General features: G+C 39.8%; 1 protein-coding gene across 2 annotated transcripts; it reads left to right on the forward strand.

Moving 5' to 3' along the window:
• SEC23A (SEC23 homolog A, COPII coat complex component) lies at positions 1-26,026 on the forward strand. Of its 2 annotated transcripts, none has more exons than XM_081170456.1 (20): positions 1-163; positions 5,956-6,192; positions 7,686-7,743; positions 8,059-8,145; positions 9,067-9,303; positions 9,617-9,696; positions 10,360-10,504; positions 10,870-11,028; positions 12,020-12,135; positions 13,118-13,241; positions 14,387-14,467; positions 15,621-15,710; positions 17,056-17,162; positions 18,149-18,302; positions 19,162-19,239; positions 20,801-20,962; positions 21,237-21,323; positions 22,053-22,208; positions 23,308-23,373; positions 24,883-26,026. In XM_081170456.1, exons 2-20 carry the CDS (start codon positions 5,972-5,974, stop codon positions 24,970-24,972), a joined length of 2,298 nt encoding a protein of 765 aa, XP_081026582.1. In that variant the 5' UTR covers positions 1-163; positions 5,956-5,971; the 3' UTR covers positions 24,973-26,026. The 2 variants fall into 2 exon arrangements, with proteins under 2 accessions (XP_081026582.1, XP_081026583.1); XM_081170457.1 differs by lacking the exon at positions 1-163 and adding an exon at positions 267-397.
• Positions 26,027-26,468: the final 442 nt, after the last annotated feature.

The following is a 26,468-nucleotide window of genomic DNA, read 5'->3' on the forward strand; positions in this document are numbered from 1 at the left end:
GCGCCTCGCCCTGCGCGCTCCTTGCCCCTTTTGACGTGGCACCACCGGCTTCCCCCCTCAGCCATGTTGGTTGCGTCGGCACCGCTCAGGCTGCTGGGTTCCCGCGTGAGGAGAGGCTGAAGCGAGCGGCGGAGGCGGCTGCTCCACTGGCTGAGCGACGCAGGTGGGTTGAGGCGAAGGGCTGGGCGAAGGGAAGGGCTGCGCCACTTTCCGAGGAGGAGGAGGAGGGGAGGAGGCCGAAGTGGCACAAGAGTCAAGTCCCGCCGGAGAGCCGCTCGCCGACTCGGCGCTGCGGGAGAGACGCTCCTTCTGACCCCCGGGCGCTTTGGTGCCTGTCGGGGGACACCCCCCCAAAAGACCCCCCCCCCAAGCCTCTCCCGTTTACTTGTAGGCTGAGGTAAGTCGTAGCGAGGGGTCAGCGACAGAGTGCTTGTTTTCTCCCCTCCCCAAAGCTAGAATTGTGATTATAAATTTTATAAAGTGATTATAAAATACATATTTTTATATATAACTGCCCCCCCCTTTCCCTCTTCCGTTCGCCCCCAGCCCAGGACGAGCGTCCCTCGTACTCCCTCGCCCTCTTCTATAGGCGAGGGGCTGTACTGTGGACAAAGTGGAGAGACTGGGAGTGGGTAGGCGGTTGTGGCACACACGGTGGCTGGAGCATTTGGGATCCAAAACCTTATCCTGCCCCTTCAACGACCCCGCCTCCCTCCCCGGTTTGGGCAGCGTTGGGTATAAAGGATACTGGGATTTCACAACTGTACTTTACTGAGGAGAGGAGTCAGCGGCCTGAACTAGTACCTGATGCCCAAGAAACGCTGTAAGTAGCCCCTTTCCTGTGGGGTTAGGAGACTGAGAGATAGCGCTGCTCTGCATCATCTGGAAAAGCTGGAAATAAAAGAGGGGATGCGTAAGAAATGTACACAAAGATGTAAAGATGAAGGGGAAAGTAGGGATCATAAAGAGGGAGCAGGAATTGTGCTACATGACAGTGTATTTCGGTCCCTAAATCCAACTGTTTTAAAGACAAAAATAACCCCCACATCAAACTGATGAAATAGGTAAACATTTGCTAATACATTGTTGCTTTGGTTCTCCGCTCAATGGTTTTTCTTTTAGAATGTCAGGAATGAATGGAGTTCCTCTTCATGCAGCTGACAAATTGCCTCTGGCCCAGAAATGTTAACGCCACAAAACTTTTGTTAATGCTTAAGGTGCCATAGGATTCTGTTGTCTGAGCAATGTGTACCCTGTGTTTCCACACTGCAGAACTGGCAGTATTTGGCACAAATAATGCAAATCAACTATTAGTAGTAGAGTGAACAGATCTTAGGAAAAAAGTCACGCAGTTTCTTTCTATAATACAAGAAGCCTCCATTGATAATCCCCCAGGGTTTTCAGAAAAACAAGCTCTCTCTCCCAAGAGCTTTATTTGTAATCATATGTTTTCCTGGATTTAATATATATGTTGCAATAGCATTTGAGATTATCTTCCAAGGGAGGGCTGAATATATGTAGTGCTGTACATTCACTTTTGAAAGTGATTCACTTCACAGGTAATGGTATCATCTGCCATATGCCATAAACAGACATGCAGCATGATACTAAACATACATCCAGTGCAGCCCATTTCAGCCTTCTGACAGCTTCTATTGGTTTGTTTAGAAACTTTAATTTAAAAGTTTTATAAATGTGGGGTATTTATTCTATATTCCACCTTTCTCCCAGTGAAGATCCCAAGGCAGCTTACAACACAAATTAGAAACACAAATTAAAAATAAATATTAAAGTCAGCCAAGCAAGTAGCCCTATATAAGCAGCACTGAAAATGCTTAAAACCATTTAAAAGCACAAAGAATTACCGCATCCATTCTTGGGAGACCCTTTCAGAACAGCTAGTTGATGGCCAAAGGCCTGCTGGAACAAAAAAGTGCTTTCCTGCCGGTGAAAGAAAAGCAAGAAGAAGGGCAGTGTAGACTTCCACAAGGTGGGAGCAGCCACTGACAAGTCCTCAACCAAGGTACTTATGTCCTCAACCAAGGTACTTATGAAGGTGGTGGAGCCAAGATAAGGGCCTCCTCAGAAGATGTCAAGGCCCATAAAGGGAGATGCAATTATTCAGCTGGCCTGGATCCAAACCATATAGGGCTATGTCAGTCATAACCAGCAAACTGTCTCTGTACACACCCAAAAGTTTTCCTGAATGTTAGGTATGAAGATTTTGAAGTTCAGGACGTTAATTTTACAAGTTATATTTTAGGGAGCTAATAATCTCAGTTGAACAAAGAGTATTTAAAATCATGTTGGTGCATAAGCATACTTAGGGCTACAATATTAAGCTCATTTACTGAGGAGTGGGTCCCAATGATCTCACTGGGATCTACTTCTGTTTACAATTGTTTAGGGGTCTTATGCTGGATCTATAACTTGTTTTTAGATATGCTGTATTTACCAGATGTTTGTATAGGTTTGTAGTACTTTTATGATGAGCATCACAGTTCTGGGCAAACTTACTTGGAAGTAAATTCCACTTAAATTGGTACAACTTACAAGAAAATAGGTTGTGTTGTGTCTAGTGTTTTAGGCTGTAATTTGTGTTTGGAAGGCAAAAATAAAGGAAGAAGATGGGATAAATTTCTTTGCCCAGATCAGGTTTTATGAGCCAAACTGTATGCATAAGCTTCGTAACATCAGCTATGATGTGGTATTGAGAGGTAAGCATATTTTCATCCATTGGTCTTTAACTGGTGGATTAGAACCCACAAACGTGTAAAAGGGGTTGTACTGGTGACATTGCTATCATTCCCTCCCCCCATATTTTAAGAAAATAAAATAAAGGAAAATGGAGAAGGGAGAGGGGAAGATACTTAACACCAGTATAATAAACACATTAAGTTTGTGTCTTGTAGACAGGGGTTAAAGGTGAGTTTCAGATCTGAAAAGTCTGAAGATGTCTGTTCTAATCAACACGTTGTGTGTACCTTGGTCTTTGTAGAATGTGTAAGAATGTAATAAAACAATGTACAGTGGCTTTAAAAAACGTGGAAGCATTTCATCCTAAGGTCTTTATCTCACGGATAGTTAATGGATGGTATTCAGTTAAATAATTGTGTGAGGGGAATGACTTCAGCTTACGCAATGGGACTCCCCCGCCCCTCTCCTCCCTCGCACACCTCCTAAATCTGTCCCGAGAGTCCCCCTAAATCTGTTATTGGGGGCAGCATGGAGCAGAGAAGGGAAGAGTTATTCTGCTCACAGAGTTCTTTAGTTTGCTTGTGCTTGACACAAGCTTGTTTACATGGAGCTCAGTGAAGCACCCAACCAAATGCTTATAATTCTGAGTTGCCATTGAGAATATTCTTATAGCTGGCTATATGCATGTCTTTGGAAGTGCAGAGTTCAACTGTAAATCTGTATGTAGGGCAGGTATTGCTTTTGTTCCTTCATCATATTTATTGCAAATTTTGGTAGCAAAGAGCCAAGTACACATTGTATGCAAATACTCAAAATCAGAGTCCTGACACTCTTTTTCATTAAATAAATTTTTGTTTGGAGGAAAGTGTGAAGAGTAGACAAGTGGTAGGGACGGGCACAGAGAATGCCAAACTGTTTTCCTTCTCACTGTTTATCATATTAAAATTCCCCTCCCCTCAAAGAGGTGTTCCCCCTTGGGATTTTTCTTTCTGTCATGGGAAAAGCTACTTTGGGTCTGCTGTGGGTATGAGGCAGACCAGGGAAGACCTAAGCACCACCTCTTCCCACCTCTTGCTTGATTTATTGCTCTCTGATTTTTCCACGTTTTGCTAAGTTATTCAGCTTCTTCCCTCCATGGACCTTTTGATAACACAGTGTTGTGCTTTTTGCATGGGCTACGGCTGGGGTAATTCTGTCAATGAGAGCAATAAAATAAGAGCTATTCGTTAAAAGCAGAGTTTCAGGGAGCTGGCTGCTTATAATTGCAGGTCAGAGGGCTGCATTGGTGAGCTCTGCAACTTCAGCAGAGATTCTGCTCTCTCCTTGCTCCCCCCCCCCCCAACTTGCAGCATCACTTTGTGCTGCTTGGCAAGCTGCTGTTGAAACCTGCAAGTTTCAAAAGTTTATTGATGCAGACTTGTTCAGTACAGCTGGATAATACAGCTATTAGAAACACCTAAATTGAAGCTTGAGATTCCCCCCCAGTGTACTGAAGCTTGAGCTGCTGCAATAAGTGGAAGGTATTTTGTGGGTAATATCATTTTATGATTGTGGAATTCATTCTGGAGTAGGATCCTGAGAACAATCATTATTGACCATGGTTCAAACTTCTTTCAGAAAACCAGAGTTAATACTAATTATGGTTTGTCCAGGTCAAGACATAATGAGCTACTGTGGTTAGTTGAAAGTGGAGACTAAGGTTTCCACTCTTGCGGCTGCACTGGAAGAGGAGAAGGGAGCCCATGGTGCACTGTTGCATGCCAGTGCAGCCAGTATGATACAAATGCATTGTGCAATATAGATGTGCCCAGGGTAGGTTTTTGTGGTATTATCTTCCCATCTATGTCACTCCCTCAACAGTCCACTTGCAACATTGATACTTGCCTATAGTGCTTTTATTTATTTATTACTTGATCTGTAGAACCTGCACAGCAGCTTACAATAAAATTACACACCTACAATAAAACCATACATGTACAATAGAAAGTATTTTGGCATTCAGCTTTGGAATTCTAACAAATAAAACTTTTGGCTTTATATATACAAAGCCACATCGAACTGTTGACAGGAGTTTGGTATTAAAATAACAAATATAAATCAGGCTGTTTATAAAATTTCTTACTCACTTTTCACTATAAGGTCTCAGGGCAGGTTACAACGATATAATATTTCCCCCCTCAAAAAGTAAAACAATTAAAAGTGGAATAGAAAAATATAAATTCAACAAAAGAGGTGAGTCTCGCAAAACAAAATACCATACCTTAACTGTCAAAGGCCAGGGTAAGGAGTTGTATCTCCAGCATACAGTGCAAGCTGCACAATGAAGATGCTACCTAGGCACACCTCTCTGGGGAGGGGTTTTCACAATTTAGGGGCTGCTGCAGACCCAGGATACATGAAGAGTGTTTGGCATGGAGAGTACAGAGAAATTGAATAATTCCTAGATTATGAGCGGAAAGGTTGGAGGAATTTTACTGAAGACATGGCTGTTGCTGAGTTTGGTAGCTCTTGAATATGTTCACTATTTTGTCTTGCCGCCCCCCCCCCCCCCGGTTCTGTATTGCTCTTCTAGTGTGTAAGTCTGGTTGGTCATATTTAAAACGACCAAAGGTTTGTTGGTGTGATAATACAGAACTGTTGTATTATACTGGATACTTTCATTGCAGTTCAATTTGTCCAATGTGAGTGGTGTGCCATGGTGACTGTACTGCTGAGCTGCTGCCATATCTGATGTGTTTACCAAGCTTTGAATAATACAGCAATCTGTAGCAACCACATATGGTGGTGTGTATTGCATAGTACCAGTCTGAACTTGCTAGTTAAAGAACTTAAGAGGTGAATGAACCCTTCCCCCGTGCACACTGTTTTGAAATGAATGGGAGTGTGGTAATCCTTGTGATATTCTTTTGGATAACACTTCTCAAATCAAAGTTACTTTGCAGGTCAGTGTACTTTCGAGCTGACACTTTATATTGCTGCAATGTTACAGCCGCTTGAGAGATGTATGTATGATATCTCTTTTTTAATATGTGCACTGGCAATACTGTAGAATGTCCACTATCCAAATGCAACGGAGGCTCCTAGTTGTTATTTGTTTTCCCGCATGTAGCTCTATGAAAAATGTATGTGTTTCGAGATGGCTAGTAATGCAGGTAACTTGGAGGTGCTCCGTAATGCCCATTCAGATGAAACAAGGCTTGGTTTCTAATTCATTCTCCAAAGCTTGCATGTATCCATTAATGTGTGCTTCTGTTTCAGAAATAAGAACGCAGTGATGGCAACCTTCCTCGAGTTCATTCAGCAGAATGAAGACAGGGATGGCGTTCGATTCAGCTGGAATGTATGGCCTTCCAGTCGTCTTGAGGCTACAAGGATGGTGGTTCCTGTGGCCTCTCTGTTTACACCATTGAAAGAGCGGCCTGACTTGCCTCCCATTCAGTATGAGCCGGTCCTGTGCAGCAGAACTACCTGCCGAGCTGTTCTAAATCCATTATGGTAATTTCAGATAAAGAGTTTTAAACTTTGCATGGATATTAGTACTTTATTATTGTTAAAAAAGGTATTTTATATGTTATTTATGTTCGGGAGTTTGAAAGACAAATTTATTTTCTTACCTTCACTATAAAAAAATGTTACAAATAGTATCTTGGACATTTAAAAAAAAAAACACCCTCACAAATCAATACAAAATTATGCACAGCACATAAAAGATATTATCTGAAGTGCAGCTCATTATGGGGGATATCCAGCTTCAGTCATGCTTGGAGTAGACCTTCTGAAATCAATTGAGTTAAGTAACTTAATTGATTTCAATGAGTTTGTTTGGAGTATGATTTGGATACTTTCCAAAGTGCATTTCTGAAGTTGACAGTATCTGTGAGCATGCCTTATCTACAGAATTTTTCTTGCTCCATAAAGTTATCCATGACAGCAGTTAGGAAAAAATGGCCAAAAAGTGTAAATAGTAAAAACAGTTCTTATTTTGTAGTATTTTTTTCAAGGGTCTTAATACCTTATTCCCACAAGATCTTTTTTAAAGCAAGTCCTGTTGATTGTAACAGGGCTTTAAAAACATACTTATAATGTATGGTTCTTTACTGAAGCTGTTTTCTTGTGGATAAATTAACTGAAATCATACTGCCTCATGTGCACACAGAGCTTCTATGTGATGCTTCATGCGTGCACTTGCCATGTACAAATTGCAATTTTTTTTTAATGTGCTGTCCTGCATACCATTAACAGAAAAGGTATCCCTGAAATTTCCACATTTGGTGACATGCCAAAAACAATAAATACCAAAATAAAGGTAACACTGGTGCCACTTTGCTTCTGCAATATTATCAGCCACTCACTGCTTAACTAACTTGCAGTCACATGACTAACCAGATTATTTAATATAATTGTTCTGCCTTTTGTTATGGTGCATGGCAAGACACAACTCTAATTTTATTTATTTCCCTGAATATTTATACTTTCCCCAGCGAGTGTAAAGTAATTTGCAGTAATTGTAAGGAAACACACTAAAATGATAAATTTAACAGTAATCGAATAAAAAGCAGTACCAAACACAACTTATGGTTTCAGGAAGGAGTTAAGATAAAGCACAAATATTTTAATGGGTTAGAGAAGAAAAGTTTTGATAACTAGCTTTGATCAGAATAAATGATGAGACTAAAGTTTGTGGGTTGACCATTGACCAACGGTCTCAGTGACCTGACAATAAAGCTTCTGTCGGAAGAATGGGGAAAGATGCAGTTTTAAGCTATCCTTCCGCTGCCTCTCCAGCCCCCACTACATCAGGAACAGATTTAAGGTGTGTGTTGGGGGAGGGGAATGGCCAAAAATTGCTTCCCTTCACATTCTTGCTGAGCGACAGTGTTAGATACTATGCTGTATTACCTGTGCCCATGGTTAAGCATGAAACTGCAAAGTATCTGACTTGCATTCATAATTTGTCTATTAAAACACTTTAAAATTTATTTTTGTAGCCAAGTGGATTACCGAGCAAAACTATGGGCTTGCAATTTTTGTTACCAGAGAAATCAGGTAAGAGAACTTTCAGGTGAATGCATTTTAAGATTGAGATATGAGTGGTAGTAATATTAACATGTAAAGGGTGGGGGTGGGGTGGAATAGACTAGTATAGGTAAACCCTTTCCAGTTTGTTGCTCTGCAGATATTTTGGACTTCAACTCTGAACACCCCCACATATTGTGGCCATATGTCAGGGATGTTGAGAGTTATATTCTAAAGCAATTGGAGGGCACCAGGTTAGGAAAGGCTGACTGGTATAGAAATTTATGCTTCAAAGTGTTTTTTTATTTGAATTTTTCATTTGATTGGATCCCTTTTCTTCTGCAGTTTCCTCCTACGTATGCAGGCATATCTGAGATGAACCAGCCTGCAGAACTCTTACCTCAGTTTTCTAGCATTGAATATGTAGTACAGGTAAATACCTTGATTAAAATCTTTGGGATTCTTGGGTCAGAAAAGTTGCCACTGTGATGGTCTCCAATATGTGGAGTTTGGACAAGGACTCCGCTATATAGTGGCAAATAAAATGTTTTAGATGTGTTGTAAAGTGCAATATACAAATGTGACACTAAATGGCATAGTGAGTTCGATGTATTTTTAAAAACATTTTTTAAAAAAGCGTTTTCACAGCATTTTTAATACGTGTGTAGATTCCACCTCAGAGTCAGCTGTAGTCATACTTTCCTGAACAATTAGTGTAGCCTAAAACCTATGTAACTCAGAAGTAGGAGGAGCATGGGTAGTTCAGGGGTGACATCCTAAATATGTTTCAGCCACCATGGAGCCAGTAGCACAAGTGCTCTTCAGCTTATACATTTGTTTCAACTGAACTGAGTGCTAAGCAATACAGTCGTACCTTGGTTCTGGAACGCCTTGCGACTCAAACGTTTTGGCTCCTGAATGCCGCAAACCCGGAAGTGAGTGTTCCAGTTTGCGAAGCCGAACATCCAACGCGGCTTCTGCAGGTAGCTCTTATAGCCAATCTGAAACCGTTCCTTGGTTTTCAACCATTTTTGGAAGTCGAACGGACTTCTGGAACGGATTCCATTCGAGAACCAAGGTACGACTGTATAGCAAAACAGATTTAAATAACACTGGAATCTAATACACGTATGTCTGCCCAAGTCAGTGCATGCCACTTTGCGTAGTGTTAGAGAGATTCATGTGTTTTTATTTAAGACTGTAAAACGGATACAACCATGTTGAAGCCGGTTTTGCATGAGTATTCCCAAGAAAGCATTTGATCAGGTATAGTTTGGGGATAGTTACAACAAGGCTTCTCCTGACTTTTTGAAGTAATGTTAATGCTGCAATCCTGTTCACTTTTTCTTAAAGCGCGGACCTCAGATGCCTTTGATATTTCTTTATGTTGTTGACACGTGTATGGAAGATGACGACTTGCAAGCTTTGAAGGAATCCATGCAAATGTCGTTAAGTCTCCTACCTCCAACTGCTTTGGTTGGACTTATTACTTTTGGGAGAATGGTGCAAGTTCATGAGCTTGGCTGTGAGGGGATTTACAAAAGTTATGTTTTCAGAGGCACAAAGGATCTGACTGCAAAACAGCTTCAGGTAAATATAAAATTAATATTAAAAATGGTATTTCCAGTTTTGGAGCTGCTCTGTCTTTGAAGATGGAAGTAAAAAAATCTGTACCTTACTGAACAGTTAAGGAATTAAGCAAACATTTTCAATGTGTAAAATGAAAAAATCAACATTATAAAGATGTTTCTAAACTTTTTTTTAAAAGTAAGAGATTTTTTAATTAAAAAGACTCGGTGTAAACGAATAAGAAATATTCCTTAGTTTTCTTTAAAATGTTGTTGCTGTTTATATGCTGAATATGTAACTATATTCAACTTTATTATGTTAAATATACTCACAGGAAATGTTAGGACTTACAAAAATGAATGTTGCACAAGTGGGTCGTGGCCCTCAGGCTCAGCAGCCACCACCATCAAACAGGTATTTGTTTTTATTAAGAAGAAAAATGTACCAAATTGTTTTACAGTAAGCCCCGCTTTGTAATTTTGCAGTATGAGTCATTGGAGAAAAGATGGGTTATAAGCATAATAATAAATAGATGAATAAAAAATGTTAAAATGCCAGATATTGAAGTCAATCCCTGTTCCCGACTCTCTTTCTTTCAAGCAAGTGTACTCAAGATGCAAACCTTAGCTTGTGCCAAATCCTATTCATTCATTTATTTACTCATTTATATGCATGCCACCCAGTAACAGGCTTTCTGGGTGACTCACAATGAAAGTAAATCAGTTGCCAACTTAAGTCATACTTGGGGTAGAAGCACTGAAATCAGTGGGCTTAAGTTTGTTATGAATAATAATAATAATTAATAATAATAATGGGAAGCTTCCAACATAATATAAAAACACAGGGAGACATCAAGCATGAACTAACTTGTCTATTGATTTTGGTAGGTCTATTCCAAGTATTACTTAGTTGGATACCACCCATGTAACATTAAATTTATAACAAAATTTAATTTGTATTTTAAACACTATAATTGTAGGTCAATACTTTGCAAATATATAAATGGTCTAGAATCGTTTGAGAGCTTGTGCAATCAAGGGAAACTTCTTTTTAACTTAATGTTTTTCTTGTCTCCAGGTTCTTACAGCCGGTCCAGAAAATTGACATGAATCTCACTGATCTTTTGGATGAACTGCAACGTGATCCTTGGCCTGTTCCCCAAGGGAAAAGACCTTTGCGGTCTTCTGGAGTGGCACTTTCCATAGCTGTAGGACTGCTAGAGGTAACAAGTTCTCATTTATGCGCATCTGAAAGTTCGCTGCCCTTATCTGGGTTACCTGAATGAGTTAAAGCAATGTGAATTTGATTTGAAATTGGGAAAATGCTGAAGGTTGTTCCCTCCAATTGCAAACGGACTTTCCTGAAGTTTTTCTGGTTCAGCTGTTTCTTTTTGCAGTTACAGAAAAGTGAGGTACTATAGTGCAAATACTAAATATACTTAGTTAAATAGGTCTCAGCATTAACCTTGTGTCATATTCACAGTTCAACCTATTTTAGAACTCAATCAGCAGTTCCGAATATCATTGCAATATGTCTTTGAAACACATCTTTTTGCTTTCTGTCTTAAAAACTTTTATTGTCCCACAGTGTACTTTTCCTAACACTGGTGCCCGTATAATGATGTTTATTGGCGGACCGGCTACACAGGGACCTGGGATGGTTGTAGGAGATGAACTTAAGGTGCCTATAAGGTCTTGGCATGACATTGAAAAAGACAATGCCAAATATGTAAAAAAGGGTACTAAGGTAAGAACACAAAAGTTTTAAATTCTGTTATTATTTGGAATATATGTAAAGTAATGTGAGATCCGTACATAATTTATTCAAGTGACTGCATATTTTCCTAAAATTAAAACCCCTCCAAAACAAACTGGTATATTTCCATTAACCTTGGAGGTATATTTTGTGTGCTTGCCTTGACAAAGGGTGACATAAGCATAATGGAACATATAGGACTGTGGAAGAAATAGCATGTAATTGTAGTGGTTAAGAGCGGTGGACTCATAATCTGGTGAACCGGGTTTGATTCCCCGCTCCTCCACATGCAGCTGCTGGGTGACCTTGGGCTAGTCACACTTCTCTGAAGTCTCTCAGCCCCACTCACCTCACAGAGTGTTTGTTGGTGGGGGAGGAGAGGAAAGGAGAATGTTATCCTGCTTTATCACTACCCGAAGGAGTCTCAAAGCGGCTATCAAATCCAAACTCTTCTTCTTCTTCTCCACCTGTCCAATACTTGATGTAGCATCCCTTGAAACTGCTGTGTGATTATATGTCTTCCTTCCCTTCAAAACCACAGTGTAGTGACAGCCATCATGCCAATGGAATAAAGTTTAATCCAGATAAGATTGGTGATGGATGGGAAGCTGAACTAGGAAAAAGTGTTACATTCTAGATGAGGTCACAACATTCCCCCTAAAATATCAGATATAGGGCTTGGGGCTGCTCCTTGATGCAGTTTGGCTTCATCTTGTTCAAACTGCATCTGTTGTCCGGAATGCCCCCCCCCCCCCAGCCCTAAAATAAAGGTAGCTATTTTGGCTTATATAAAATCAGAATAATTATGAATTAAAACATATTTCTGTTTTAAATACTGATCTAGTCTTGTATAGCATCTGAGAAGAATATAATTTGGCAAGTACACTTCAAATTCAGAAGAATATTTGAAGCTTTAATGTAAAATGTGGAAAGTTTGACCTGCCTTGTTTAGTAAAAGTTATGTTTACATTTGTGTCTCTAGCATTTTGAAGCTTTGGCAAATCACGCTGCTACAACCGGTCACGTTATTGACATTTATGCATGTGCACTAGATCAGACTGGTCTTCTGGAGATGAAGTGCTGCCCTAACTACACTGGGTATGTGTTACATTTTACAGTAATGTAAAAGAGGCTATGTGCAGAAACAGTGTTTTTGTGTAATTAAGAGACAAGCTATATATTGGAAGTCAAGTGGACTTGCATATGTTTGCATGATTGTGTCTGTGTGAGCAAAGTTGTCACTACAATTAATCTTTTTCAATCATGAAAATATAGATTAAAATGAGTTTTCACGTTAGAAAGCAATACTCTTTGACTAGTACTCTTAATTGCAATATATTCCTTTCTCCTGTTTAAATATTTTGTATCACACAGCTATTAATACTGAGCATAATACTATTCTGGGGAGTAATCTTAAAGGAAGATTTTTCTCTCTACTGAGAAAGTTAAATGCTGCTGCACAGAAGCACCATTGTAGGATGATAGTGTTGGAAAGTATCATCAAATCAAATCTAACCTCCTGTCCTTTGTCAAGCACCAATGTTTTCTTTCTTCTCTTTCCCTAACATCCATAATCTACACCATGGTGTGCTGCAAGCATGAAAGGCACACCCCGCAAAATCAATGGGTGATATCCAATTAAGTCTTACTTGAAGTAGACCTATTCAAATTCTGCCAGCTCTTCTCGGGAGCTACATCGATATGTTTAAAATGGTCTGTTTGTGAAATAAATTGTTTAGGGATAGCCACTGGGCCCTCAGTGCTGCTTTCCATGTTTTATTACTACATTATGCCTCTTCAGGGATGAGCTGTGGGTGGGGTGGGGAAGCTGATGCATATAAACTAATACTGCAGTGCTTCCATGAGTGCCTTGTGGTGGTCACTTTTATACATGGCATATAGATCTGCAATATCACAATGAAATATGGGATGGCAGGAGTGGAGCAGAAATCTTCACAGCTGAACTTGTGGTAGCACCCTAGTGTGTGATAACTTAGATCAGTTCCAGATTCCATTATAACTGCTCTCTCGCACTTTTCATATATTGTTTGACTTAATTATTCATTTTTCCCCCATGTAGGGGTTACATGGTAATGGGAGACTCTTTCAATACATCCCTGTTCAAACAAACCTTTCAGCGTGTGTTTACCAAAGATGCACAGGGGCAATTCAAGATGGGATTTGGAGGTACCTTAGAAATCAAAGTAAGATTTGGAATTTTACTATAATTATTTTTAAAGGTCTTGTGTTGTTATTCCATTGCATTTGTTTACAACTAATTAAACTATTGCACTAAGGTATTATTATTGCTAGTAACAATTACTCAGTCAGCATTTTACTTTAAACCTTTAGCGTTGGGGTCGTAGTATTTTATTTTACTGTGAAAATAAACACTGGAATTTAGTGTGGCTGTGATCCAGCCTTCATTGATTGGCAAAACTGTTATGAATTCCTACCCTTGACTTACAAGATATGCAACTGGGTATCTTTCCTGTACCTTTGCAGACACAGCTCACTCTAACATCTTGTAATCTGTTGACATGATATTTAGATTCCACTCACAATACATACTGAATCGTCAACAGAAATATTTCTCTGTTGCATAAAGGTGCAATTCCTATAACATTTCTTCTTGCCAGTATGGAACGTGGGCAGCAGGGCATGAGATCCAGGGGATGGTATGGTGATTTGTCCATATCCTGCTGGTCATATGAATATGCTGCTGATGAAAAAAAATATATCTGGGAAGGGGCTGTTGCTTAGTGGTAGTGCACATGGTGTGCACATGGAAGGTCCTTGACCCAGTATCTGCTATCTTCACAAAGGATGTTGCCGTGAAAAGTCAGACTAGACAATACTGAGCTGGATGGCGTTTTTATAAATCAACTCCATATGTTCACCTGTATGGAACTATGGGACTCTAAGGAACTTTGAGGGTACTCTGGGTCAGGTGCCTGTTCTGAGATATGATTCGTCATCTCTGCCACCAATGCTTGTTCTAGATTGGACCTGTAAAGGAGATGTAAAGTTAAAGTGTATAGGCTTCTATAAACTAGAGGAATGAAGTCTCATAAGTCTTTTTAGTGCAAGGAGTACTTTTAGTTGATCCAGGCTGCAGTTCTCTACATACTTACCCACAGTGCAGTCTCATAGAAACCATTTTTACTAAAAGAAAAGCTGTCTAGTTTCTGCTCCATTCTGAATCAAATGACTCTTCAGACCTCTGTTAGCACTGCTGTTTACCAGTAAAGGAGATTTATAAGCTCAGACTGCCAAGAGGAAAGATTATCCTACATTCTGCAGGAACAATCATTTGTTCTTATTTTATTTTGCTCTTTAATCTGTGTAGACTTCAAGAGAAATAAAGATATCTGGAGCTATTGGACCTTGTGTATCTCTCAATTCTAAAGGGCCCTGCGTATCAGAAAATGTAAGTTGATTAACCTATAAATCACTTATACTATCTGTGCCTTTTTCACTTTTCACACATAAAACGCTATGGACATTATGTAGTAAAATCTTGTGTAAAATCCTGTTAGCATGTTGTCATTTTCAAAGGCATGATTTTACAAAAGTTTTGACTTTTTGTTCTTCAGGCTGGGTGAGCAGTGAGTTGTTTGACTGTCAGATGGTTTAAAATAGTTGATAGCGTTTTAATCCAACCCTTACACCTGTTACATAAAAATGCAGTAGATCCAGCTTTTTCTGATGTGACTAAGCATTAGTGGGAATCATATTGCAATTACACTATACCACTCTGTATGTGAGTAATTCAATGTCACACTAAGGTGATTGTTCTGACAGGGAAAGCATTTTGGCTTGCCTGTAGGAACAACCCCCCTCCTCACCCCCTACATGCCATTCTAGGGGTTCTCCCAATTCCCCTAGAGACAATTTCGTGTTTACGCAGGGTGATGTGAAGGAAAAGCCCTATTGTACAAGGAGAAGTCCTTGTGCAGGGCTTCCACTGACAAGACTCATTAGCAGAATCCTTCTGTGTGTGTGTGTGTGTGTGTGTGTGTGTGTGTTTATTTCACTAGCCACTCAGTTTCCAAAGTAGTGAATATATTGTTGAGGAGTAGAAAGCTCTAGGTAGCGATAAGCACCTTACATATAGGCTTATTTATTCATGTATTGTACCTCTTGTGGTGCCTCCTGGGTTCAACAGTGCTATGTTTGTGTGAATATATATATATATACACACAAATAAACTTCACTATTTATCCTACTAATCCTGTTGTTCTTTGGATGTGTACCATTAATGTCTTGCTTAGTGCCAGTATAGTGGCTCATTGTTTCGTTTGGCTTTCTCCACTAGCATAAGGTGGCATTATTTCCTTCATGCAGCCAAAGTATACTCGAGTCTGTGGAAATTCATGTTACAGTAAAATGTTAACAACATGTTAAGTGTTATCTTAGTAGAGGGGAGAAGTGAAGCATTTATAACAAAGATATAATTTTGCTGTATCTAAGTAACTGGGATAGGAACCATTGAAAACAGCAGTACGTTTTCCCAAATCCTACAATTTGCTGTATATAGCAAATGTAACTTTTGCTGAAAATTATTTGTAATATTTTTGCAGGAGATAGGAACAGGAGGTACATGTCAGTGGAAGATTTGTGGACTTAATCCTACCACAACCCTAGGATTGTATTTTGAGGTGGTTAATCAGGTAAGATAATTTTTTTAGAGTACATGTGCATATTTAAATATTTTTGCTGATTGTGTAGGAGGTAGGTGGTTGAAAAAGCACAATTCCCACTTCCTCCTCCCCATTTTAATTGGAGCTTTGGGGAAGTAGCTGATGTGGTCTACAAAAGTAGTTTCTTTCAAGAATTATGTGATGGGGTCTCCTTGTGTGTTTCATCACTTGGGGAGGGGGGAAAGCAAATTATAGTTTTCCCCATTTTAATTAGGAACATTTTTTGAGACTTGCTGTAGCTTGTAATACCATAAGGCGCTAAGCAACAAACCAGGAAGTCCCTGGTTTAGTTCTCACCTGTGTAATGAACTTGGTGGGCAGCCTTAGTAGTTTGCCTGCCTTCAGCCCACATCTACAATACGAGAGTAGTAATACTTGTCTACCTTATAGGGCTGTTAGTAAGAAATGCTGAGGTTGTGAAGCACTTGGTTGCTTCAAGTAGCTATAAACATATTACATTGTATTATCTTGTCTCATCTACCGTGCTCCTGTCTTGCCTTCCGATTTGTACATCTCCTATAGCAGTGTTTCCCAAACGTTTTTGGGCAACGGCACACCTGTTTACCGGAAAAAAATCTCGCGGCACACCACCATTAAAGCCCCGCCCCGTGACGTCAGCGCGCAGCGTCACGCCGGGAGGGACGCACAAAAGTGAAAGTTTTTTCCCTCCCCCTTGCCGGGGTGGGAGGAGGCAGCAGAGCGAGGGACTGAGGGACGGCGGCAGCTGAGGCGGCGGCGGCTGTTGTGGTGGTGGCGGCGATAGCGGGCGGAGGAGGGGGCGGCGGCGGGAGTTGCTGCTGCTGTTGTTGCTGCTGCTGCCCGGACATGCCGGCCTCCTCCTCCTCCGCTGTCTTGCGCTCCTCCCTTTTGCACGCGCTGCCCCGCCGCTCGGCACCACCACCGCGGAGCCGCCCCCGGCTCGACGCGGATCCTCGCCGCCGCCGCCTCTCACCGCCCAACTCGCCCGCCTCCCTCCCACGGCACACCAGCCGATGTCTCACGGCACAGTAGTGTGCCGCGGAACACCGGTTGGGAAACACTGTCCTATAGTATTTTCTCTGCTTAAAGTACTCTGTTTTGGAAGCTGCTCCAGTGTTGAATTAAATTGTAGCTAAATATAGGCAGTAAGCTTACTGACTTAATTTTTTCATATTTGTACAGCATATTGTACTTATTAAAGTAGCTTCTGTCAAATCACCTCTAATTATAGAATTGACAGTGGCAGTGATGGGATTCTTAATGTGGTGATCATGCTGCACAACTTTCCTGTGATTCTGTTCAATTTAATCTCTTCACCATTTACCTTTCGAAACAGCACAATGCTCCAATTCCTCAGGGTGGGCGAGGTGCAATCCAGTTTGTGACTCAGTACCAGCATTCGAGTGGACAGAGACGAATCAGAGTGACCACTGTTGCCAGAAAGTAAGCCTTAAGTTCTGATGTGCTATTCTAGAAATTTGTGTGGTATACACACTGTTTAACAAACAGTATTTTGCTTAAAAGGTAGACCTTATGTATGTAAGGTCTGACATTGTATGTAATGCTGACTTTACACCAGTGGAAAGCATAGCAGAGCACCTGATTTTTGTTAATCTGCCAATATTTATTTATTCAGAAGAATCCCAGGGCAGCAGACACATAAACAAGAAACAATGAAAACATCTTAAATCCAGTACAGATGAGGTCTCGGAAAGAATTCTCCACTTAAAAGCCTTTTTGGAAAGGGAAGCTTTTCAGTAGGTGCTGAAAAGGCAAACGAGACTGTGCTTGTCTATTATTTAATAGGAGGGAATTCCAAAGAGTAGGTGCCACAACACTAAAGGCCCCATTTCTATATGGAGAAGTACCTCCTGATGAGATAGTATCTGCAGGAAGCCCTCACTGCAGAATGCACAGTGATTGATTGAGTATATGAAGGGTGAGATATTATTTTAGGTAGCTGGATCCCAAGTTATATAGGGGTTTATATGGCAGAACCAGCACCTTGAACTTAGCCTGATTGCAGATTGGCAGCCAGTGCCAATTGAACTGGACACCTAATCATTGCAGTTTCCTACACCTCCACAAATGCATGATCACATTAGCAACCATGGAGGTGGGTTGAGTGTGATTAAGATTCAGAGCATGGTGTGCAGATAGCTATATGATGCCTTTCCATCAGGGGATCATGAATTGCTGATGATTCTGCAAGGCCTGCTTCTGGCATAATGTCTAAATTGGCTCTAAAGGAATTGTTGTATTTGCTACATAGTGAGCTTCCTGCATATTTTATGTTTCTCTTAATTGCATAAGGGAGCTTTGTTTTGATTTGGAGGAGCAACATGGATTGGAGCTGTTCGTTATTAAACTGATACGTTTTTGCTTCTCTCTGATGACCTGTGTGGTAAACAAATGCTATTCTTTTGCAGTTGGGCTGATGCTCAGACACAGATTCAAAACATCGCTGCTTCTTTTGACCAGGAGGCGGCTGCCATTCTTATGGCCAGGCTGGCAGTGTACAGGGCTGAGACAGAGGAAGGACCCGATGTTCTTAGGTGGTTGGACAGACAGCTCATTAGACTGGTAAGGCATTACAAATGTGTGAAAATATTGATTCCTCCTCCCATCTGAGATTGTATTTAGGGAGAGAATAGGACCAGGCCTGCGTCTTGTATCTGCCTTCTCTGCCCCCAGTGCAAATAGCAGGTGTAGAGGTCCTGATCCAGAATGGGCTACTGCTCCTATTATTTACTTTAAAAAACCAACAAACATTTGTGCAACTGATGATTGTGTGAATGATGCCGCATCTAGTTTGTTCCTAAGATGGCAATCTGATACATAGTTACATTTTGAGAAATGTATATTTTGAATAGTTTTATGTGCTTCTGGTGCTAGATGTAAATTTGGCTGGCTTATATACAGTGTATAAATGATAAAGAAGGCTTTTCACAGTGGATCTACTTTGTACTATAAAGTGCTAACATAAATAAGCCAAAGGTTTTGCTTGTCTTGCATTTCAAAGCTTCATTCCACAATTTTTAAAGTCATGTTTTTTCTCAATAGGTATACTGTTCAAGTAAAACTTAATTGTCTGGAAGCCTCAGTTGTATTCCTCCCTCTTTTGAGAGCTGAAAAATAATATACAAACATTGAGCTTTTTGCTAACTGTTAAAGTTGATGTGAATGTTTCCACAAAATCTGTGGGTCTTAAACATTTGGTATTGAATGAAGCATTTTGGTTAGATTTCATTCTGGGATCTATGTATGGTAACTATGTACTTGACACTCTTGAACAGAATTTTAGAAGCCTCCCCATGCTACTTCGGTGAAGTTAGGTTGTTTTGTAATGTAGTGAAAGTAGAAGTATATATTTCTGAAAATGTCATGATAGTATTTGAAGTGTCAAACTGAAAACTTCAAAGACTTTTTAAAATTTATCCAGTGTCAGAAATTTGGAGAATATCACAAGGATGATCCAAGTTCCTTCAGATTTTCAGAAACCTTTTCCCTTTACCCACAGGTGAGTATGAATGAATTGAAATAGAGAACATTCTATATCCAGTATGATGCTTATATTCACTTTATTGTAAGATGTCCAAGTGTCCTTGATTAGATTGCAGTTTTTAAAAAAGTTATGCTTCATGCTAGCATTTTGGGATTTGTGAAGCAGTACAACATAAAACTGAATAGTATTTCTCATTCTAAGCCTTTTGACTTTGACTGTTCTGAATTTCTTAGACTTTTAAATCCCTACTTTTAAAAAATACTGTATCATTCTATTTTTGGGATCAAATGTGCCACAAGACTGCCATAAATCTAAACACTTGAGAGCATTTATATAAATATAAACCATGCTATAAATATAAACATCTAAGCGTGATATTAAGTATAACATGATTTTTCATGTTTAAAAATTATGCCTTCATTGAGAATTTTCCTTTTTCAGTAAAACGACATAACTGCAAAAAGATCACCAAGGGCAATTTTGGTCCACAATGAAAAAGTATACAACACCTACAAGAACAGTGTGTGCGGTTTTTAAACATAAAACAGCATATTATACCACTAGCATACATACAAGTATAACAGTGCAGTAATCATAAGTTGTAAATTACATGCAATGTCAACAATTTTCACAGGACTTGCAGCCCTAAACACCTCATTTCACAACTGTATTAGACTACTGTCCAATGAGCAGACAAATTGAAGTATATTTTTTTCTGTGATTTTCTATCATTTTGTTGGCCACATAGGTAACACCTGGTCTTTTCCTTGCTATCAGCATTGTTACCCTACCAATTTGGAGGTTGTCTTTCTTTATGTCCCAGAAAAGCTAGATGATGTCACTAAACTCAGCAACATAAACCAGTATCAAATCTTTTTGGAAAGAAACATTGCTACTGTACCTAGTGATCTTAGTGAAATGATCAAACACCTAGCAATAAGGGACCATGGGAGAGGTTTCTCTCCAGCTAACTATCTGTCAGGTCTTCAGGTACCCAAATACAGATGGTCTTTTACTCTCGCCAAATTCAACATTCTCCCTTCTGCCTTACTTCAGGGCAGATTTGAGGGTAAACCATATACAGCACGGGTCTGCCCTTGTGGCTCGTTGGAAGTTGAAACTGCTCTACATGTACTATTATGTTGTCGTCTTTATGAGGATATACGTTTGACTTTTATTACACCTGTTTTGCAAAAGTCCAGGAAAGAATCGGAACTCCATAGCTTAAAACTACTGCTAGAGGATAAGAATCCCAAGACTACATTAAATGTAGCCAAATTCTGTGTGTCTGCAATCAATCGCAGGAAGCACGTGGTATCCCATAATGACCAAACCCCCAAATGTTAACTACAGGGAGCATGCTAATAATTAATTTTAATTTTTATATTTAAATCCTTGTTATACTCATATTGTCCTTTGTATTTCTGATATTTTTATGATCTGTGATATTGTGTGTGTTGATGCTGGTCTGTGACCGTATTAATAAATTCATTCATTCATTCATTGCTACTGTTGATGCAGCTGGGTTTGTGGACAAGAAACATTGGGGGAATTTCTGGTTTGTTTTATTTTGCAGTTTATGTTCCATTTAAGAAGATCTCCTTTTTTGCAAGTCTTCAATAACAGTCCTGATGAAAGTTCCTACTATCGCCATCATTTCATGCGGCAAGATCTGACTCAGTCCCTTATAATGGTTCAGCCAATTCTATATGCCTATTCTTTCAATGGGCCCCCAGAGGTATGTTGGCATGTATGACCTAGTGTGTATGAATAGCTGAAAAAAGAAAACTTGAAAATGAAGAAGACTCATTAGTGCATTGTTGGGAAAATAATTTCAAACTAAATTAACGCTTTAAATTAAATGTAAAGCAGTTTTGCACAGGAAAATTTTGGGAGCAATTGCTTCCTCATGTTATGTGGCTTGCTAAATGTAACAGAGAAAGCTGAATTTTAAGAAATGGATTTCTCTGTTTTGTATATGTAGTTAAGACACTTTTCTCCTTTTATATTAGCCTGTTCTTTTAGATAGCAGCAGTATTCTGCCTGATCGCATTCTTCTCATGGACACCTTTTTCCAGATCCTTATTTATCATGGAGAGGTAAGATCAAGTCACTTTGACTTCCATATCCTACTATTTGGGCATACTTATTAAAACTAGTGGCTGTCACCCACACATGGCAATAGCTCTGTACTGGAGGCCATTTCTTATGCTTTGTCCAGTTTTAGGAGCTGCTTGTCATGTGGAGTTGCTTCTGGGAAGAGGAGGACACAGAAACCTTACTGTTACATTGCAGAGGCCATCACAGAGCCTTTTGGGTAGAGCTCTGTCACGTGTCCATATTGGTAGCTTCTCAAGGCCGTCATGGTACTTGAATTTTCTATGAAAGTGCTTATGTGTCAAAATCCTTATAAGTTGAGGCCTTGAAAGCTAATACGTTCGCTACCTGCTGTATTTACGGAAGTTGCTATTGTCAGTAAACATACATTCTCGCATTTCAGTTAACAAATAACACTAAGTAGGCAATTCTGTGACTACTTACTACGGCATACTTCCACTGAGGATGATGGCACTAGGTGTCATGTATGATTGCTGTGACAGAGCTGCTGCTTGAAAAATGAGAAACTATTGAGCATTTGTTATTCAGAACATAATGGAATATCACAGTTATTATTTGCTCTTGGTAAAAATATAATTACAATAGTGTAATTCTGGTAAAACATTAATTAACTGACCTGTTGCCCAAGATTTCTTACTGCTTCCTGCTCAAACTAGATTATATAAAACTTGTTTGGATGAATAAAACAATGTGTGTTTAATGCTCTATAGACCATAGCTCAGTGGCGCAAGTCAGGCTACCAGGACATGCCAGAGTACGAAAACTTCCGCCATTTGCTCCAGGCTCCATCAGATGATGCACAGGAAATTCTTCATTCCAGATTTCCAATGCCACGATACATAGATACAGAGCATGGAGGCAGTCAGGTAAAGCTCTGTTGCTTCAGTTTATGGCAGAGGTTTTCAATCTTTTGGGGTCCACAGCTCCCTTGACCAACTACATTCTTTCTGCAGCACCCCTGTGGGGCTCAGGAGCCCAGTTATGTCACCTCTTGCCTGTAGAGCTGGCAGCCTCTCACCCTTTTTCAAACCCTTGTGGAGCGTTCCCCCAGCCTCCTCTCCTCTCGCCTCTCCTTTGGAAAACTGCAGCTGCTGCCCCTGGTCTCTGAGCTGCCTCCCCACCCCAAAGAGAGATGCCTCCTCCCACTGTCCCACTGGGGCCTGGGAAGCACCCCCTGGCCAGCCCCAGAGGCTGGGAGGCCTAGGAGGCCCCAGAGGCCTAGGGAGTTTTTAGCCACAGATGCAGCAACAAACAGCTGTGGAAGCCTTTGGGAGACAGAAACATGAGAGGGCACAAGAGGAAGAGAGGGAAGGGAAGAGGGACAGAGGCCGGTGTTGCCTGCGGCACCCCTGACCATCATTCAGGGCACCCAGGGTGCCATGGCACACTGGTTGAAAACCACTGGTTTACGGAATCATTTTGCTAAATGCAAGACAGGCCAAATCAATATTGGACTTGCATTAATAAACTTTCGAGTTTCATGTAGTTGAAAGAGGTATGAATTATGACTCAACTTCTAGCATACTGACCATGATATGGCTCATGTGCTGGGCTGAAGATTTAAGCTGCTCTTAGATGCTCATAACTCAAACCCACCCCCCATTTTCTGGTGGGATTTAGACAAGACAAGCAGCAACCCCCTTACTATCGTTTGCATAGGCTCCCAGAACATAGCTCACCTTCATTCAGTCTTCTCAAGCCAAACTATATGTGGTAGGGCTGTGTACATTTATTCCTTGTTGCTGCTCCCTTAGCACTTTTTAATATTTCATACTTAACAAAAGCTAAATGCTTTAAAAAAGAGAGATATGATTCTCTGAATGCAGACTATATAACAGGCAACTCAGGGCAGCCTGCAAATGGCAGGTCACATGATGGTTATTCTTGTTGGAGTGTAAATAAAGTCCATTCTTGTTGGACTGTAAACTTTATTTAGAATAACTTTATTCTCCTTTTTTTTTAAAGGCTCGTTTCCTGCTTTCTAAAGTGAATCCCTCTCAGACCCACAATAATATGTATGCCTGGGGTCAGGTAAGTTTCAGGTGGATTAACCAAAAGGCTAAGATAAAAGAAATAATGTTTCCTGCTTTAACTCTCATAAAACAATTTGATACTTAATCAGATAGGGAGTGATTACCAATATTAAAACTTGAATGTCAAAAACAATACAGTATTTTTAGAAGTTGCCATTCCGATTAAGGAAATGCTATGTTGTTTTTTTGTTGCCCTTAAAAATAAGCGTTTCTTGCAGCCTAGAAACAATGTGTTTCTCTACTTCTGGGAGTTTTGATAGGATACAAAATATTCAAAGGCCTTAAAAAAATTAGGTAGAGGTGAAGATTGTTCTCAGTAGAAAATGTACTAAAGCCAGTTTTGTTGATGAAACCGAATAGCGGAGACAGCCTAAAAGCTTATATTGTATGAAATTCATTACCATTGGATCTTAAAGAAAGGTTAGCAGATTCATGGAGGGTCTAGGACTATGACTGTAGTTCACATGCTTAATATGCAAAAGGTCGCAGGAAAATACTTCTGAAACCCTGGAGGATCACTATTACTCATCATAGACAATGTAGACTATACAGTGCAGACAATATTGAGGAAGGTGGGCCAATTACAGTCGTACCTTGGTTTTTGAACAAAATGCATTCTGGGAGTCCATTTGACTCCCCAAACCATTCGAAAACCAAGGCATGGCTTCTGATTGGCTGCAGGAGCGCCCTGCAGCCTATCAGAAGCCGTGGAAGCCACACTGGACGTTCAGCTTCTGAAAATCGTTCGAAAAATGGAGCACTCACTTCCGGTTTTCAGTTGATTGGGAGCCGAAACATAGGAGTTCCAGGGCATTCAGCAACCAAGGTACAACTGTATCTGAGTTGCTATGTGGCAGATTCCTACGTTCCAGCTAAACTAATAACACCAGGTTCAGAAGTTTTTTTTCAGTGGGATAAGGAAGGGTTAACTGGGTTGGGTAATGATCACAAGGAAGGTAGGAGAGCAAATTGGAGTGAATCCCTTCAGTTTTTTCTCTCCTACCTTGGTGAAGCTCCGACTCTCTCTGTTCCTGTCAGTTAACTTTTTTTTCCCCTTTCAATATTTTCCATTTCTTTCCTGCGGTTCCTCTGTGTGCATGTTTACTACGCTTTGCTTCTCTTGTCAACTTTTCCCTACTTTGTAAAAAATAAATAAAATCCTCTCTTTCTCTTCTTGCTTTTTCTCTTCTCTTGTGCCTTGAAGCTTCTCTGCGTTCTTTCTTATTTCTTTGTTCCTTTCTGCTGCCTGCCTGTCTTCTCTATATTTGCTGAGGGGACAGTTGCCAGTTAGGAGAAGCCATTGATCGCCCATTTTTCCTCCTTGCAACTGCCGTTGCCCCTATTGGAACAGCTGTTAATTGTCTAGGAAAGGGAAATGTGGAGGTATATTGGTTACTTAATTACAGTGATTAGACTTACTGATTTTCATAGTACATGTTCTCATGGAATATTTTGGCTTTGCTTAATGAATTTGACGTATTTTCTAACGCTTTCCCTTTTCTTATAGGAATCTGGAGCACCCATTCTCACAGACGATGTCAGTTTGCAGGTTTTCATGGATCATTTGAAGAAACTTGCTGTATCAAGTGCTGCCTAAGTGTGGAGTGCAACAGATGTTGATTAGCTGAATCAACATTTCAGCTTTATTTTCCATTTGATGTACTTGTAAAACAAATGCTCTGATGGGTTGCAAGCTGCCTAACTACATCTTAAAGTAGTGTAGTTTTCAGAAAAAGAGCATATCAAAGGCCTAAGTACAAACTACAGTTTGGAAAAGTAAACCAAACTGGGATATAATTCGGGGGGGGGGGGAGCTTTTTTGGTTTCCATGATACTGTAATTTGTCTTAGCCCATTGATTATAACTTTGTACTATCTTTTTATATTTGAACAGTCGAAATTATTATTCTGGCTTGCACTGCAGAAACACTAAATGTTGTAAAAAAAAAAAGTCTATTGTCAGCAATGGGCTTTCATGATTTGCCTTCTGGCATATTCATGTTTATTCTTCTTGGCTAGAAAAAGACAAAGAAACGGACTATAAAATGCTATAAATCCAATTTCTTGAAATCGAAAAATATTTATTTTCTGCAATCAGCTGTATGTTGATGGTTTAGTAAGTGTTCATTTTTGTTTGGTTTTTTGTTAGGAAATCTTTTCTATATTTTCTAAGTGAAGTTTAACAAGCAAAAATTGAAACAAATTTGTCAATTGTTATCCAAAGTTTACAATTTGACAATCATTTGGATAATCTCTGGCAAAGCCTGTAATTACTACACTTAATTAAAACACTATCAAATCTGGGTGTTTTCAAAACAGAGGAGAAAAATTGATGTCCTACACCTGTCTACAGTGTCTACACAGGGAAAAACGCATAGTATAGTACCATAAACAAAAACATATTGCTGCCTATTTCCATAAGTAAAGTGTGCTTATTTTATTATAGCCATATAATGTTATGACATCGTGTGGTGCTTGTTTTTTTGTTCTGCTTCTGTTTTGTAATAAATTATGCAGTTTATGATTCTTGTTGAAGCAGTATTACACAGAACACACCATAATTGTAATAAATCTGGTAATACTCAGTTTTAGCTTTGTTTCCTTGAGAACAAATATATTTGCTTTTTAATAATAAAGTTTTTATGTATAGAACAGATGGTTGCATTTGTAAGCCTATGTCTATATGCAATAGCTGAATTTGATCATAATCATTTAATAAATAAAAAATGTATTCTTATATGCAAACAATCTTATACCGTTTCCCCCTAGCAGAACTCACAACCACATTTGGCAGGTTGTTGCTGACTAGTGTACATTTGAGCAAAAGGACCTGAAATGAGCTCAAACTACATACTCCCAAATGTTTTCATCTAGCCCTTGAGATGGGTCTCAGCACTAAAGTGCAAGAAAAAACAAGTTACCTAGCATCATTGACTCTGAGAACAGTATGTCTATTCTTGTCACCAACACACTGGCCTTTTTCTCAAAGGATTTGCCTAACTTGAACTGCCTTTGAGCCACAGATTCCCTTCCTATATCTAAATGTTGTCCATTTTAACTCTCTCGCCCTCATGTGATCTTAGCTCTATCACTG

The sequence above is a fragment of the Podarcis bocagei genome (assembly GCF_964188305.1).
Source record: "Podarcis bocagei genome assembly, chromosome: 1".
NCBI lineage: Eukaryota > Metazoa > Chordata > Lepidosauria > Squamata > Lacertidae > Podarcis > Podarcis bocagei.

Excerpts from the sequence above, each read along its gene's own strand:
- SEC23A (XM_081170456.1), top strand. The coding sequence starts at position 5,972 with ATGGCAACCTTCCTCGAGTTCATTCAGCAGAATGAAGACAGGGATGGC. Across the intron at positions 10,505-10,869 it reads TAGCTGTAGGACTGCTAGAG|TGTACTTTTCCTAACACTGG; the intron begins GTAACAAGTTCT and ends ATTGTCCCACAG. Across the intron at positions 17,163-18,148 it reads GTGACCACTGTTGCCAGAAA|TTGGGCTGATGCTCAGACAC; the intron begins GTAAGCCTTAAG and ends ATTCTTTTGCAG.